This window comes from Gekko japonicus, unplaced genomic scaffold (assembly GCF_001447785.1).
Source record: "Gekko japonicus isolate JY-2015 unplaced genomic scaffold, Gekko_japonicus_V1.1 scaffold2801, whole genome shotgun sequence".
In the NCBI taxonomy this organism is placed as follows: domain Eukaryota; kingdom Metazoa; phylum Chordata; class Lepidosauria; order Squamata; family Gekkonidae; genus Gekko; species Gekko japonicus.
In genome coordinates this window covers 19,015-36,684 of record NW_015172630.1, presented here as the reverse complement: position 1 = coordinate 36,684, position 17,670 = coordinate 19,015, and the positions used below count along the sequence as shown (strand labels likewise).

Genomic DNA, 17,670 nt, shown 5'->3' with positions numbered 1-17,670 from the left:
TGATAGATGGATGATAGATATTTTGCCATCAAGTCACAGATTACTTATAACAATCCCATGGCATTTTCAAGGCAAGATGTTCAGAGATGGTTTGCCACTACGTGGCTCTGTGTGGCAGCCCTCGTATTCCTTGGTGGTCTCCCATCCAAATAAGGCCGACCCTGCTTAGCTTCCAAGGTCTGACAAGATCGGGCTAGCCTGGGCCATAAAGGAAGTTTACATTATTTATGTGACCTAGGCCACTGAGTTCTCTCTTTTTTGCACTGACATTCCTTATGTTTTTTTGTTTTAATTAAGCATTGCAAGCCTAGCAATTACAATTACACTGGAATGGGAAAGGCTGCAAACCAAAGGATTTTTTGCTAAGTATGTGAAAGCATTAAGCCATATTGCTAAAACAAGTTGCAACATTTATGAAGGTTTTGACAATGGAATGAAATGTACCATCAATTGTGATACAAACGTTTTGTCTCAGAAGTATTATGTAATCCAAAATCCGGTCTTGCTTTTGCCAGCTTGAATGGCATTTCAGCATGCAGACCTGAAAGTGATCAGTGCATTTGGAAAGCATCCATTACCTCAGTATGTGATGGCATATAATGGAGCTGGGCTGTGGTTCACTGGTAGAACATCTGCTTGGCATGCAGAAGGTCCCAGGCTCGATCCTCAGCATCTCCAGTTTAAAAAATCAGGTAGGAGGTGATGGGAAAGACCTCTGCCCGAGACCCTGGAGAGCCGCTGCCAGTCAGACAATACTGACCTTGATGGACCAAGGGGTCTGATTCAGTCTAAGGCCGCTTCGTGTGTGGCATTCTTGCATGTGAGATCCAAACTATACACCATGTGGACTGAGGTGGCAGAATTTTGGACTATAGCAGCAGATCGCAATTGGGGGCTGTGTGAGGAAATCATATGTTTGAATGGTCCTCCACGTAAAAAGGCCCCTGCGGAAGATCAGTTAGGGCATCAGGTTCCGATAACTCTACCCATAGTGCTCTAGGCTTGTAGGCAAAGAACTGTTTCGGTGACGGAACAGTCGTGTCCATGACATCGAAAAATGCATTTTTCCAAATACACATATAATTAGGAAGCAGGCTTCACATTTGCAGACATCCAACCTGTCCATGTTGACCCAAGAGACTAGTTTACTGTAATGAGCTTTACATGGGGTTGCCCTTAAAGATAATCTGGAAACTGCATCTGGTGCAAAATGCAGCCGCCTGTTCGTTACCCGGGACTAGCGGCAGGACCTTGTCCCTTCTATTCTTTTTTCCTTTTTTTGGCCCCCCGAAGGGGAATTTTTTTTATTTGCATTTTCTAAAACTACAACAGAAATAAGGGAGGGGAAACCTACAATCTATGGGAGAAAGTAAAGAAACCTAACTAAAACCCCAAGTGTGGAGATTATACAATGCTTGGAAAACCGTTGTTACTCTTTAACATTTACTTTAGACATGAAGAGTGTCTGCCAATCATCACTTCTGTCATTGAAACCAGCTTATCTGACTAAACAGAAAGAAATTCCAAGGCTAGTTCCCTTTTTGCGTCCCCCCGCCCTACAGACAAGCTATTTTGGACCCAAAAGTCCCTCAGCAAGAACATTCAAAAAGAAATATCTTCTTCCGTCTCCAATGTATCTCCTTTTCCAATTAGCTTCACTAAATCAGGACCTGTCCATTTAAAATGTATACCGAATTTCTTTTTCCGGGGACCTCTTCGCTTCCTTGTTCACCTTGAATCATGAGAGTCCTTCTTTTTGTTGCATTAAATGCACACTCATTGGAGAATCCAATCGCACTCTTAGCTAGCAGATTTTATGAAGTGAGGGTAGCGAGCCCTTTGCTCCAAAAAACGCTTTTCAATCTGCTTGCTAGTCCATCCCTGATCAAGCAAACTTTGAAGTTTCCATACCGTCCATAGTTCTCTATGTTCAAGGGGTCATTCCTTCTTACACACTGTTCCTTTTAAAAGTATTGCTGTTTTAACACAGTTCCTGTTTGATACTCTATTTTAGCCAGCAAGGGGCCCACGATTTACTTTGTAGACATAGTCTATGGTTAGGTCACATGACCCAACCTTCCAGTGTTCTTCTTCCTGAAGAAGATTTGGGTCCCGCCTTCCTCTATGCCTCTCGTCACCATCTTTGGGGGATGTTTACATTTATTGATAAAGAATGCCAAAGTCTCAAAGGTCTGTAAAAATGCTCAACTTTCTTTTGGAAAAAAACTCTCTGTTATAGCCCATCACCGCAAGTTAGATCAGTCCCCCAGTCATGCTTTCACATTCGCTTAGACGTCAAGAGAAAGGGCATCCCCTCCCCCCTTCACTTCAAGGGGGACTTCACTTCAATGCTTTGGTGTCTCATTTCAACGTTAACTCATTCCTCAGTCTTTAGGTCGATCCAGCAGGTCCTAATGCAGCCCCTGGGATCACACCAAGCAGAAAAGCCGCTAAACCTCCTAGTGCTTGTCCCAGTGTGCGTAGCTTAGCCCCATTCGGGGGATTCAGCGCAGAGAACGTCGGGGTGGAGGGAAGCCTCGATCTGCCGGCAGTGTGCCAACAGAGAGGCTAACCTCAAAGCCCCATGGTAAGGGACCCATTGGAAGGGTCCCAGAGGGGCGCGAATGGACGCACCCCCTCTCAATGCGCTGATCCACAGATCGCTCCCTGGGGATGCGGCCGCCATCAGCCCGCCAAAACCAGAAGTCCTTGTCCCTTCTGTTCTGAGGTTCCTTCACTGGCTGCCTGTTAGGTCCAGGGTTCAAATGACAGGTGTTCGTGTTCACCATGAAAGCCCTTCATGACCTGAGGCCAACATACTTAAAGAATCACCTCTCTCTGCACGTTCCCACAGTGCAGTGCTACTCTTCCCACCAAGCTCTGTTATCCATCCCCACCCCATCCCGCTGCCTAAGGCATGATCTGGGATAGTCCAGACTCCGGCTTTTCCAGTGGCTGCCCCGTGCCTGTGGGACAGCCTCTCGGGGGGGGGGGCACCCACCTGGCTTTCTGGCAAGGCGATAAGGCAGGGTTATCCCAGAGAGCCTTTAAAGCACCCTGAGCCTGTTCATTGGCTTGCGGGGTCTAGAAGGTATTTCAAGATTGGTTTCTAGTTTTTAAAAAATATATTTTTATGTTCATGTTTATTTATCAAACTGTTTGGTATTGTTTTATATTGTGGTTTAGCCCCTTAAGACACGAGATGCTCGGGTGGAGGGTGTGTGAGTGTGTCTGTGTGTATTCTAGATCTATCACTAAATAAAGAATAGGTCACCGCACCTGAAGTATGAAGTGGTACATACGAACAGCTCCACCGCCTCATTCTGTGGAGCAGGGCTCTTTTTGTAGAAAAAGCCCAGCAGGAACTCATTAGCATAATAGGCCACAACTAACAGCAGGAACTCATTAGCATAATAGGCCACACCCAACAGCAGGAACTCATTAGCATATTGGGCCACACCCCTGATAGCACAGCTCATTAGCACATTAGGCCACACCCCCATGTTACCAGAAGTGTGGTTATCCAGCCACACCCACCTTTTGCTTGTTATTCTGTTTACCTTGTTCATTATCAAAACCCAGGGCCTTTTTTGTAGCAGGAACTCCTTTGCATGTTAGGCCACAAACCCCTAATGTAGCCAATCCTAATGAGTTAGTTTCGGAGGTTGGTTGTGGCCTATTATGCTAATGAGTTCCTGCTGGGTGTGGCCAACTTGGGAGCCAGCCAGAACTCCGTTCCTGCCCAAAAAATAGCCCTGCGAGTGTATGGAATGATTCTAGGACACATTCACTGTTACGTTTCCACCGCTTTTCTTGCATCTTGACATTTTTTGGCACTGCAGAGGACGGGGTTTCAGTCTCGCTCTTCTCTTCCCCCTCGCCCCAGGAAGCGTACGTGATGGCCAGCGTTGACAACCCCCACGTCTGCCGTTTGCTGGGGATTTGCCTGACCTCCACCGTTCAGCTGATCACCCAGTTGATGCCTTATGGCTGCATCCTCGACTACGTCCGAGAAAACAAGGACAATATCGGTTCCCAGTACCTTCTCAACTGGTGTGTGCAGATTGCAAAGGTGAGCGAATAGCAACGTCCTCCTAGTTTGACGATGTCTTGCGTCTCTGACACCGTTAGATCTGTCTGCTGGGCCCAGCCCACCGTCCGAAACTCTAGGTGTGGCACACAAAAGCCAGCCCACCAAAACGCCTGGACTTTTTGTGGACTATCCCTGCTGCAATGTGCATGGCTTCTGAAATTTCGAAACGCATAAAGTACTGCTATGTAGGTTTTTAAAATTGGGGAGGGGTAGTCAGAAGTCCTGTTGCATATGTGCTCAGAATTCTTTGGGTTGGAGAAAAAAGCCTGCACTCTTATCTAGAGACCCGAGCAAATCTCTTGGTTGCTAAACCACAGACAGGAAGCCCATTCCCAAAGGTACTTTTCTGCAGAGTTCATGCTTTTATTTGTTTCCTAGGCATCTGAAGAAGTAATTTTTCATCTTTCTGAAGGGCTTTATCTCTTGTCATCTGAAACATAGAATTTTTCTCAGCACTAAAGTGTCTCAGGAGATAGACCGTAAATTTAATAACTAACAAAATGAGATGGGAGTTTAGAGCACTATGAGAGATTTGTAACAAACTGTTTGGCTTCTATAATTCTACAAAAGATACGGCCAACTGGGACAAGTCTTGGATAAAAATAGTTGCAACATTGCACAATTAAAACAGGGTTTACATGTTTACCTCTTATATGTTAGAAATCCAGCTAGATAAATAAATATTTAATTATTCACAAGTAATTCTGTGTTCGCAACTTCAAATGAAATGACAGTATTGTGTTCTTAGGTATGCTGTACCATGAAACATGCAAGTGTTTACTTGAAGGAGGAATTGCCAAACTGGATAAACTCATTATGTGTGAGGCCTTGATAAATGAGGCTGCTGTTAATAGGGCTTTGTTGTTGATGATGACTCGATCTTTGAGAATAACAGCTCATTAAAGTTCCATTTATTTAATGAAAGCAGCTTTTATAGTGGCCTTCTGCCAGTGTGCTGGGGTAATTTGTTTGGCAGCATTTGAAACCCTTGCAGAAATTCATCTGAAGATGGTGGTCCAAGGTTAATGAGGGAAGAATGAGGGTGGACGCTAGGGAGCAAACGTATTCCTAACCGCTGCATCACCGCATTCGCGAAAAACATGTAGTAGCTGCGGTCACATGCCGGAAATGTTTTCCTCTGTTAACGTTTCTGGGTGGCCTTGGGCCAGGCACGCATGCTCAGCCTCGCCTACCTCACAGTTGTGAGGGCAAAATGGGGGCGAGGAGAATGCCGTAAGCTGCTTTAACATAAGAACATAAGAGATGCCAATATTGGATCAGGCCAAGGGCCCATCCAGTCCAACACTCTGTGTCACACAGTGGTCAGAAATACCAGTGCCATCAGGAGGTCCACCAGTGGGGCCACTGGTGCTTTGGGTCTCCATTGGGGAGAAAGGCCGGAAGCAAATAAGTAAATACCATAGCTCTTCAAAGATACCACATTTATGAGTTAAAAAAAAACCCAGTAGGTTGGATCCAAAGGTTCTGGTCCACTAATGCTGGAACCTTCCTCCAATGGGAGAGGCACGCAAGACCCCTTGAACCAGAGGAATGCTTTACCATTGATAGCGTGGAATATCTGGATCCAACCCAATGTAATATGAACGTCATCGATGATCAACATGTAGAGACGTTCTGGTTGCCCCGGAGGCCACTGTGGAGTGGTGGTGAAACTGCCAGACTAGAAGGCCCCTGTTGGAATCCCGGCTCTTCCATAGAAGCTTGCTAGGTGATCTTGGGCCAGCTGCTCTTTCTCTCAGCCTAACCTCTTTCACGGGGCTGTTGTGAGTCTAAAATGGAGGAGGGTGGTGTTGAGCTTCTTTGGGTCCCCACTGGGCAGAAAGGCAGGCGATAAATGAAGTAGATACATAAACAATAAGTGCAGGCATCATTGCACATTCTGGTGCTGGAGTGATTGTGCATGGGATTGGTTACCTACACAAAATAAGCCATGCGATTTACAGAGAAGAAGAAGGACCTTGTCTTCCTTGGTGGTCTAAGCATGGCCAATCCTGCCAGTTTGGTGTAGTGGTTAAGTGTGCGGACTCTAATCTGGAAGAACCGAGTTTGATTCCCCACTCCTCCACTTGCACCTGGCTGGATGACCTTGGGCAAGCCGTAGCTCTGATAAGAGCTGTTCTTGAAAAAGAGCAGTTTCTGTCAAGAGCTCTCTCAGCCCCACCCACCTCACCGGGTGTCTGTTGTGGGGAGGGGAAGGGAAAGGAGTTTGTAAGATGCTCTGAGACTCCCTTGGGTAGTGAACGGAGGGGAATAAATCCAATCTCCTCCTCCTCCTCATTTTTCACCGGTGATGAAACTGCAGCAGGTTTGTCAGAATGGGCCCTTTCCGTATGAGGAAGATAAAACTGGTTTCCTGCAATGTGTGTCTGTCTTTGGGGTTTCCCCTAACCGTACACTGCGTACCTGCTGCAGGGAATGAATTATCTGGAGGAGCGCCGTTTGGTACACCGTGATCTGGCTGCCAGGAACGTCCTCGTCAAGACACCCCAGCACGTGAAGATCACCGACTTTGGGTTAGCCAAACTGCTGGGTGCAGAGGAAAAGGAGTATCATGCAGAAGGCGGGAAAGTAAGTAAGAACATGGATCCCTTACTCTGGCTCGGCTGAACCGAATGGCAGTGCTAAAAGTGGCAACCGAAGCCCTCATTCCTAGTGAAGGCAACCGTTAGGATAAACAGGAACACGCTGGTTAGTTTTGATTTCTTTGGCAGACTGTGTGTCCTCGATGCCTATAGAAAAGCCACTGTTCTGATATTTTTAAATGAGTCGATTCAGAGGCATTCATTTTTAAAAGGCCTAAATTCTGAGGTGGCTCATATGATGTGCTGGCTTTAGATGGCTGCCCATCTGTTTTCCGGAGGTGCATTTGTATCGTATTACACGTGGGAGGGGGGCGATTTGGAGTTGGGGGTAAGCAGTGAAGTGGCTAAGTTTGCAGACAATGCTAAGTTGCTGTTCTTATGTTCTTATCTGCTAGGCATGTAGATCGTCCCAGGTTCAGTCCCTGGCATCTCCAGTTAATGGACCTAGGTGGTGTGAAAGACCTCTGCCTGAGGTCCTGGAGAACCAGTGACAGTCTGAGTAGACAACACTGAACTTGATGGACTGATGTTCTAATGCAGTATAAGGCAAGCTTCATGTGTCCATGCAAATGCTCATCCTTGGGCAAAGCGTCATCATACAGAGAATTTTCTTGCTTCTGTTCAGTGTAAATGTCTCGCAATCGGTGGAATCTAGTTAGAACAGGGGAGATCTGCAAGCATTAAGCACAGGGGCGAAATCCACTGCAAGGAGGCATAACAAGAACAGCCGAGGTTACTTTTGTACTCCCTTCATTGGCTGCTTCCAGTTTATTTGGTTCCGCTTTTGTGAATATTTCTCAGTTCTAACCAACTTGCTATTAGATTGAGTAACCTCACTGCTACTCTTCCTAGGTTCCAATTAAATGGATGGCCTTGGAGTCTATTCTGCATCGCATTTATACCCACCAAAGCGATGTTTGGAGTTACGGTAAGTCTGAAAGTAATATTGCACTACTTCTGATTGGCCATTAAAAATAAGGAATTGTTAGCTGCGATTTCTTGCTGTTTCTGTTATCTTTCCAGAAGAGCCCATTCTTCTTAGGATGATGCTTATAGCAGTATCTTAAGTAGCAAAGTGACTGAAGTTGGCAATTATAACCAATACAGAAAGCATTAAACACAACACTTGAAGCTCGGGTTGCTTGAGCTGGAAGACGAGATAAGAGGGATGTTCTCGGATTGCTTGTGTGTCCATAATTCCATGTTTTATTTCCTAAACAATATGCCCAAAGAAGGGTGGTCCAGTACAAGAACAAGCTTAATTCCGCTGGTGTTTATGCTGTATGACTTCAGGCTGAGGGCCTCACATGACAGAATGTTTTTCTAGTTCTTCCAGATGTGTATTTCCAGAATTTGTGCTATAATGATGAATGGATTCAAACAGGAAGGAAGAATGTAATGGTATTAAACTTAGTTCTGGATATGCAAAGAAATGAGGGGGGGGATACAAGGGAAGAAAGAAATTTATTTTGCGTAAGCATGGTCTTTTATTATTTTTAAGGTTAGAATTTGTTTTCTCTTGCTAAGGTAGAAAGGCAAAGTACCAAAAAGAGGAGGAAGTACCAAAAATAAGAGAAAATGGGTGGGTGTCCCTTGGGAAAACTCAGTGTGGTGTAGAGCCAGTTTGGTGTAGTGGTTAAGTGCGCAGACTCTAATCTGGGAGAACCAGGTTTGATTCCCCACTCCTCCACTTGCACCTGTTGATGTGACCTTGGGTCAGTCACAAGCTCTGGCACAGCTGTCCTTGAAAAAGAGCAGTTTGTGTCAGAGCTCTCTCAGCCCCACCTACCTCACAAGGTGTCTGTTGCGGGGAGGGGAAGGGAAAGGAGTTTGTAAGCCGCTCTGAGACTCCTTCGGGTAGTGAAGTGCGGGGTATAAATCCAATCTCTTCTTCTTCTTCATTTTAAAGGTGTCCCTCCATGCTGCTGCAGAAAACCCCCCCTTTTTTTTCCAAAATGAGAAAACATATGACAAGGGAGGTGTAAGAGCACATGCACAGAAACCATTAGTGTCGTTCTGAAATTCCTTTTTTTCCTTGCCAAAAAATAAACTGAAGTGAAATCGAGAGCACAGTGGAACCATGGAACAGTAACGACAGAGCTGTGGGAATCTGTTTCTCTCTATGACTTGTTCGTAGAACATTCATGCGCTTGAGCCCCTCCCGTATTCTTTACAGCCCCAACATCGATTTCCAGCCCAATAAGTGCAAGGCCTAAGTCAGTTGTCCAAACTGGAGGAGACAGGCAGTCTTACGCGCCACAAGTAAAGCCACGGCAATGCTAGGAGACTGGAAGAAAGAGAAGGGGGAAACTGGAACGGCCCAGACCCATTGTTGTCTCAGCATCTTGGGCCCTTTAGGCAGAGTTTGCACGTTGGAAAGTCCTCTCCATGCTGACAGCCACGTCCCTCATCAGAACCTTCTGGGCTCCTGGGAGCTTCTTGCTGAATTTACAAATTCCGCTCCCTTCTGTCACTTCCGGTGATGTCAGGGAGCGTGGCATATGCAAATAAGTTATGCTAATGAGTTATGCTAATGAGCTCCGGCAGCTCTTTTTCTACAACAAGACCCCTGGCCACAAGTAAAGCCACGGCAATGCTAGGAGACTGGAAGAAAGAGAAGGGGGAAGCTGGAACGGCCCAGACCCATTGTTGTCTCAGCATCTTGGGCCCTTTATGCAGAGTTTGCACGTTGGAAAGTCCTCTCCATCCTGACAGCCACGTCCCTCATCAGAACTTTCTGGGCTCCCGGGAGCTTCTTGATGAATTTACAAATTCCGCTACAAGCAGAAAGCATAGGGTTGCCAAGTCAAATTTTCTTACCGGCGGGGGAGCCTTGCCGGGCTCTGGGAGCCGTTCCTCGATGTGCGCGTGCGCAAAATGTGCGCGGCCAGCACGTCACCAGAAGTGACCAGAAAACCATAGAGTTTTCCCTCCGACGATCGGGGCCACGCCCCCAACGTGATTGACGTGATTGCGCCACCTTCAGTGACGCAGCCATGCTGCGCTTCGGAGGGCGGAGTTCCCCCCAGGGCCCAATTCTGCAGCGGCGGAAATCGGAACTCCGCAACAGGGGGTTTTAATCGAAATTAAAATCTTGCATTGGTGTTTTTATTTTTAAAATCTTTTTGTACTAGAAGTAGGCAGTAATAATGCATGCTTCCTTAAGAGGCGCGGGAAATAAGAGCCAACAGGACGTCTGTGATGTGTTAATACAATTAGGTACACCCACGACAAACAGCTTAGTCTTCCTTTTTGTCCTCTTTGCAAACCAGTACTGATGGCCCTTTAAGAGAGCCCTAACTGCTTCCAAACGAAGATGAATAATGCTAAAGCTGGTTGTTCCTTGGCTGATAAAACAAATCCCTTTATATCCTGGGAGGATGCTGCCTTCCAGTTTAAAGGACACCTTTAAAATTCTCCCCTGCAATGGTCTTTCAGGTGTGACAGTGTGGGAAGTGATGACGTTCGGATCGAAACCCTATGATGGGATCCCAGCCAGTGAAATTTCCATTGTCCTGGAGAAAGGAGAGCGCCTGCCTCAACCTCCCATTTGCACCATTGATGTCTATATGATTATGGTCAAATGTAAGTTAATGACCTCTACATCTTAGCAGAATTCCTCTGCGCGATGCAATTAAACAGAGAGGATAGCTTGAGGTGGGGCGGGGGACAGAGGGCGTGATGTTCCATATGCTTGTTGTTGGTGTCTACACACTTGGTGACTTTAGAAGCATAAAAAGGTAAAGGTAAAGGTTTTCCCTTGCTCAAAAGCCAGTCGAATCCGACTCTAGGGTTGCGGTGCTCATCTCCATTTCAAAGCTGAAGAGCCAGCGCTGTCCGAAGATGTTTCCGCGGTCGTGTGGCCGGCATGACTAAACACCAAGGCGCACGGAACGCTGTTACCTTCCCACCGAAGTGGTGCCTATTTATCTACTTGCAATTTCTTGCTTTCGAACGGCTAGGTTGGCAGGAGCTGGAACTAAAGACGGGCGCTCACTCCGTCATGCGGCAACTCGGGTCTCGAACTGCTGAACTACTGACCTTCCACAGCCTGCAGTTCAGCGTCTTAACCACTTGAGCCACCGCAGCTCATACCAGGCCTTTATTCACGTGTTTGACTGATTCTCATTTTTTATACATTGAACTTAAATGTAATAGAAGAGACCCATGTATGACTTAAAACAATCAGCCGTACTAGTCCATCATAGCAAAATAAAACAAAAATTAAAGACTAATAAAATTTATGGATTTTTTTGAGGCCTAGCCCACTTCCTTAAAAGGTGGCACTGGATTTTTGTTTATTCTCTCCCTCTGTTTGAAAAGATACCCTGACCTGGATAGCCCAGACTAGCATGATCTTGTCAGATCTCAGAAGCTAAGCAGGGTCGGCCCTGGTTTGTATTCTCTGACAGGGCTGTAGCCTGAAAGATCAGGCATTGGCAAGTCTACATTATTTTAGAGAAGTCGCTAATTTTTATTGTTTAACCTGGGCGAGGGTGGACTGGCTTTTCTCTCCAGGCAGACCATCCTTCCCCCTCTAGCCCTGTCTCATCTTTAGGTTAATTTGAGGCTGATTTCATGAGTTAATAGAGCAATCCAGGAGCCTTTTCTACATAACTGTTCCCGCTCCCCTCTGATAATACCAGATCAGCAAGTGAAGTTGCCTTGCATGGACTCAGATCACAGTCTGTCAAACTATGGCTCAAAGTTTTGCTGCAACCAATTTTTTTAAAAAAATTAGTAAGTTCAGTTTATTCCCTGACCCTCCCCAACGACTTGGGGTAGGTAACGCTTTAAAATAAATCCAAATACCGACAATAAAATCAAGATTACTCACCCTGACCTGGGTAGCCCAGGCAAGCCCAATCTCGTCAGATCTCAGAAGCTAAGCAGGACTGACCCTGGCAAGTATTTGGATGGGAGACCTCCTAGGAATACCAGAGCTGGAACTGGCAAGTACTTGGAAGGAAGACCTCCAACAAATTCCTGGGCTGGGACTGAATGTCCTCCGTGTCCCAGCAGGAGTTGGCAGAGGTTTCCATGACTTAAAGGCATGGGCACGCACGCGCACACACACACACACACACAAATACAAAAAATACTCCCCCAAAAAAGATTACCCTAGTTCTTCGTGCATTGGACAACATGAGCCCTAACTAATGAAAACGTGTGCCCTCTCTAGAGTGCCACTAGACTCCTGTTTTATTTTGCCACCCACACTGTTTCAATGCTGATCCAAACAGGAACGCTTGTGCTGTTAGCTTGATATGATTTTTTTTTTGGAGGGGGGGGAAGTCTACTGAGTCCTGTGCTGAGTATCTTAACTTGAAGTGGGAGGAATGTCTGTAAGGCCCGCCCATTCAGTGTTAATATTCAACAGTCATACTTAATAAACACTGTCTGTTTCACACCCGTCTGATCTGCTGCATCTCTGTAGACTCAATATGTCACTGACTTCTATCTAAGCTTGTGTAGACAGCCAATAGGATTTTCATTGTTGTACCTATCTTTTTTAATTCCGTATATTTTTAGTTGTAGTGTTAATATCACATTCTGTAGCATCTTTGCACTGGGTGGCTCAAGTGGTTAAGACTCAAGTTTGCACTGTGGTGGCTCAAGTGGTTAAGACGCTGAACTACAGACCGGAAGGTCGGGAGTCCAGCAGTTCAAGACCCAAGTGCCGCATGACGGAGTGAGCTCCCGTCTCTGGTCCCAGCTCCTGCCAAACCAGCGGTTCAAAAGCAAGAAATTACAAGTAGATAAATAGGTACCTCTTTGGTAGGAAGGTAACAGCACTCTGTGCGCCTTGGCGTTTAGTCATGCCGGCCACATGACCACGGAAATGTCTTCGGACAGCGCTGCCTCTTCGGCTTGGAAACAGAGATGAGCACTGCAACCCTAGAGTCAGCTGGCTTTCAAGCAAGGGAAACCTTTACCTTTACCTAGCGTCTTTGCACTGTTAAGGTTATAAATAGGGGTGCCAGCCTCCAGGTGGGACCTGGGAATCCCCCAGAATTACAGCGTATCTCCAAACTATAGATACTTTGGAGAGGTGGAATCTATGGCATTGTACCTCTCTGAGGTCCCTGTCCTCTCAAGGATCCACCCCCAAATCTCCAGGAGTTTCCCCACCTGGATCTGGCAACCCTACCCCCCATGCCCCACCGGTGGCCGGGAGGAACCTGGCAGCCCCAGTTTATAGCATTTGCCACTAAACTCAGTCAGCCTTACCCACTTTGGGGGCTGAGACTGATGGATTTCCCAGATCACACTGGAGACCAAGGGGCATTTTCACCTAGTATTTCCATCCTTCTGCCCTTTTCCACAGTGTACACCCAAAGGCCACCCCAAACCAAAGGCCACAGAAAGCAGGCTCTGCAGTTTAATTCTGTGTGGGGCTTCAGTGGACTGTTTAGCGCTCACTCTTTTATCCCAGTTTGAATTTATTTTTGTTCTTTATGGTCATGCCAGAGGGCTTGCTGGTTCGGGTAGATGTGTTTGGACACAGACAAGCAGGCCCATTCCCTTAATTCTTAATTCCCCATGTCGCCACCTTCAGGCTGGATGATCGATGCAGAGAGTCGTCCCAAATTTCGAGAACTGATAGCAGAATTCTCCAAAATGGCTCGGGACCCCCAGCGCTATCTGGTTATACAGGTACTGTTCATTAACCATTTCCTGTTTTCTGTTTTAATCCCCCCCCCCCCCAAGGAAAGCAGAGGCTTGGGACTAGGTTAGAAAGGAACAAAAATCAGCAAGAGTGTTGTTTGTAGTACATTCTGCATCCTGAAGATACAGCTTACAAAATGGTATACAAGTTCAGGTTAGCCTTTATTAGCATAAATGGTCAATACAGATTATACGATTTAAGAGCAGATTGAAAACACACCTATTAAAAATACCATATCTCTAGATTGTACAATTTAAGAGCAGGTTAAAACACACCTATGAAAATATGTCTCCGGGGTCCTTTGGCGCAGCTTTAAAGCAGAGTGGAGAAACTTGGCCACCTTCCCAGTGATGTCAGAACAGAAATCATTTAGAAGTCTGTGTACCTTAAGTGCATCACGAAATGGTATACACAGAGGCAGCCCACCAGGTAGCTAGCCATAGGCTATTGTGTTGGGTGCCATAGGGCAAGGGGCAACCGTGGCCACATTAGCACTGCACCAGCTGCCCAGCCTCCCAGGCCCTCTGGGGTCCTTTGGCGCAGCTTTAAAGCGGAGTGGAGAAACTTGGCCACCTTCACAGTGATGTCAGAACAGAAATCATTTAGACGTCTGTGTACCTTAAATGCATCACAAAATGGTATACGCAGAGGCAGCCCACCAGGTAGCTAGCCATAGGCTGTTGTGTGGGGTGCCATAGGGCAAGGGGCAACCATGGCCACATTAGCACTGCACCAGCTGCCCGGCCTCCCAGGCAACAACTTAAGTCTTGCCCCGGCCAGCTGACCATGCAGTCGGCAGCTTAGGGTGTGCCCCAGCTGGCTTGCCAACCAGCCTGCCACCCAGCCGCAGCTTCATTTGGCCACCAGTCTGGCAGGAGAAACAGGGGATTGCATTGTGTGGCTCTGCAGAAACCCCCAAAATCTCTATAGTCTTCACCATAGAGATTTCAGGATTTCCTAGAGTTTCGCCTGGAAGTGGCATCGCTTCCTGGTTCAACACAATCCCACCCACCCCCTTTCTCTGGCCACCTCGTTGGGCAAGTGTGCCCTGAGTCACCCGGCCAGTTGGTGTCTCAGGGCACACTTGGGTTGGCCCCGCCCACCTAGGGCTCGGAAAACCTTTGCAACGCCCCTGGGTATACACAGTTATGATAAAACATTCATGTCTAAAAATGCAAGTGTATATGTCTCCACGGATCTAATCCAAAAATCTGACTAGGGATCACAAATCAGCTTTGGCTTAAATAATAGTTTAATTGGACTCTGTTGACTCTACAAGCTTGTAATAAACATGCAATAAACTTTTTGTCAGCAGTTACATCACGGGAGAAGGGAACCGTATCTCATCCTTCAGGGTTTCCTTTCTCCTTGAGTTCTACCTGTGATGCCTGCCTGACTCCCCGTTCTCCATAACTGTGAATGGCCCTGCCACTAGCAGACCCTTCACAGATCTGGGCTCGAGCAAATCGTCAAAGGGATTTCCAGAAAAACAGAAAGATATTTTTTTTTAAGTGAAACTTCCCTCGGAGGCTCAGCACATCAGGTACCTCTCCGAAGACAAAAAAAAAAATCAGCCATTCCTGATCCGAATCCACATTTAAAGCTCAAGTTTGTAGGACTTGATCTTGGAAATAATCTAAGACTACTAGCTGTGTCGTAAATGGTGCAGCTTGACCTTTGAAATCCTCGTTTTGACTTCCCTTCGGACAGGGTGACGAAAGAATGCACTTACCCAGCCCAACAGAGTCGAAAATCTACCGTTCCATAATGGACGAGGAGGACATGGAGGACATCGTGGATGCGGACGAATATCTCATTCCGCACCAGGGATTCTTCAGCAGCCCATCAAATTCCCGGACACCGCTCTTAAATTCGCTGGTACGGATTTCGTTTCCCAAAATCTTCCATAGGGAAAGTGCCCTGGGCGGGGGGGGGGGGGGGGGCGGTGTGTGGGCGGGGGGGGGGGGCTGTGTTAATCAGCTGCAACAAAAATAATAAAGAGTGGGAGAATACCGAAAGACTTTAAAAAAAAATATCGTGCCGCGCAAGCTCATGCCACTAATAAATTATAAAGATTTCACTGCACCCCAAGTGTGTAAGACCCAGTGCCCTTATGTAATCTGGTATTCTTCTATTAACACAAGAAGTAACTGAACAATTCTCCTCTTTGATATTAGAGTTCTACCAGCAATAATTCGACAATGAACACCTGCATAGATAGAAATGGGGTAAGTGTGGGCAACTGAGAAGCACAAACGAACAGCTCGGGGGATAGTTTTATTTTTAATTTTTTTGCCATTAGTATGGGGGGGTGTTAAAGCACCACTGCGCAAGCCATCTAATTTGTGTTTTGGATCAGAGTGGCTGTGGTTTGCTATCCGTAATTACATGCTGTGCAACGTTTGCTGTTTCTCTTTGCTACCAGGGCTACCCAGTGAGAGAAGACAGTTTCATCCAGAGATACAGTTCAGATCCAACTGGGGTCTACCTGGACGACAGCTTGGACAATGGCTTCTTGCCTGCTCCAGGTGAGAGGACACACACCTGTAAAAACCTGTGGACTGTTGTCCATTCTTTAACGGGCAAATCTAGTCCTAGAAGCAACACCCTCACTGACTTCACCCCTTCTCAATGTGAAGGCTCTTGGCAAAACAGCCAGGGCAGTTTTTAGCCGGGGTAATCACGTAGCTTCTTTTCCATCTGCCCTCTTCGGAATCCCTAAACGGATCCACCGTTTCCTTCTACTGGCGATCAGTAGGTATGAAGAGTGATGGACTTCTTCATCAACAGGTTAAAATGCCGTGTGCCAGCCCTCGGGGGTCAAGGCTAATGAGCGGTTGGATCCAGCCAGTTTTTCCTCTCCACCTCCCCCAGCTCCTGCCCCCTCCCCACTCTGGTCCCACATGGCTTTTTGCACGTGCTGGTCCCCTGATTCTCAGCCTAGCCTTTTTTTTTTTCCCCTCAGGGGGTGGGCAAAGGGGATTCCTCATTCTTTGCCATCAGCAGAAACTCTGGTTTCATCTCTGTCTCTGAATGCAGGCATCCTGATGTGTACAGTGTATTAGCAGAGGTATAATTAAGCCCTTCACTCTTTTAACTCTCCCTTCTCCTGCTGGTGTTGGTAGAAAGTGCCATCAGGTCGCAGCTAACGTATGGCGACCCCATACGGTTTTCAAGGCAAGAGAGGAACAGAGGCGGTTTGCCATCGCCTGCCTCTGCGTAGCAACCCTGGACTCCCTTGGGGTTTCCCCATCCAAATACCAGGGCTGACCCTACTTAGCTTCCAAGATCGGGCTAGCCTGGGCCATCCAGGTCCAGGCCCTCTCCTGCTACCAGTGTTCCTTCTAAGCTGAGTTAGTGTGAGCTAGCTCACAGTTTTTTAGCCTCCAGCTCACAGATTTTTCTCTTAGCTCAGGAAGGAGGGCTCCCGAGCAGACTAATTTCTGCAGCAGCCATATCGCTCGCTCACAGCTTTAATGCCAATAGCTCACAAAGTAGAATTTCTGCTCACAAGACTCCACAGCTTAGAAGGAACATTGCCTGCTACCTCAGTGCTCACCCTCCTAGTGGGTTTCTGGTCTCTAATTTTCCATCTGGGTACTCTGAGCTAATCGGTTTCTTTCCCAGGGACCCATAAGGGTGGTTCAGTTTTCTTGTTCAGTTTTCTAAGTCTTCCCGTGGATTGTCTGAGCTGGGTGCTCTGCTCCATCCGTCTTCCAGTTGTTTTCATGAAGTGTTTGTGTCGTTAATTCTGGAACTGGCACACGCGCTGTGTGTTGCTGCAGTTGTCTGCTGCTTCCATTCACATCCGTCTCTTTTCCCCCTTGTAGATCACTCATGCACAAGAACAAGTTTGCACAGCAAAACAAATGCTTTATTTATCCTTTGAGCGGGCACACAGTTGCATCAACATTCCTTTCAGTTAGTGGGAACGAAAAGCAGCGCTGTGCGTTCTTTTGTGATCCTGTCATGCTCAGAGGCACAGATCAAAGTCAACGGAAAGGCTCTTACCTTGCGAGGAAGATCATTTTATCTCCTTCCTCCTCCATAAGGGCTTATTAAGAAGAATGCCCATTAGGTTGACGCTACTGATTACAGATATGCCAATGACTTTTAACAGGCTTGTAAGGAGCATTGGCCAGTGCAGCAGTACAGCAGGCAACAGATGGCTGCCATTGAACAGTGACGGTGTGGGGAGGGGCCTCATGAGGTAGCCGTGGAGCTGCGGGGCAGCTGGGTCAGTGGTAGTTATTCTCCCAAAGTATCCCTCAGCCCTTCACTGATAACAGAGCCATGTTTTTATG

General features: G+C 46.9%; 1 protein-coding gene across 1 annotated transcript in view; it reads left to right on the top strand.

Annotated features, from left to right (window-relative positions):
• Positions 1-17,670, top strand: part of EGFR (epidermal growth factor receptor) — a gene marked incomplete at its 5' end in the record, with an annotated part of 76,623 nt that overhangs the window by 56,051 nt on the left and 2,902 nt on the right. Inside the window, 8 exons of the mRNA XM_015421691.1 lie at positions 3,887-4,072; positions 6,527-6,682; positions 7,549-7,624; positions 10,135-10,281; positions 13,256-13,353; positions 15,077-15,244; positions 15,544-15,594; positions 15,792-15,894. Coding sequence (XP_015277177.1) covers positions 3,887-4,072; positions 6,527-6,682; positions 7,549-7,624; positions 10,135-10,281; positions 13,256-13,353; positions 15,077-15,244; positions 15,544-15,594; positions 15,792-15,894 — 985 coding nt within the window. The remainder of the gene's footprint in view (positions 1-3,886; positions 4,073-6,526; positions 6,683-7,548; positions 7,625-10,134; positions 10,282-13,255; positions 13,354-15,076; positions 15,245-15,543; positions 15,595-15,791; positions 15,895-17,670) is intronic.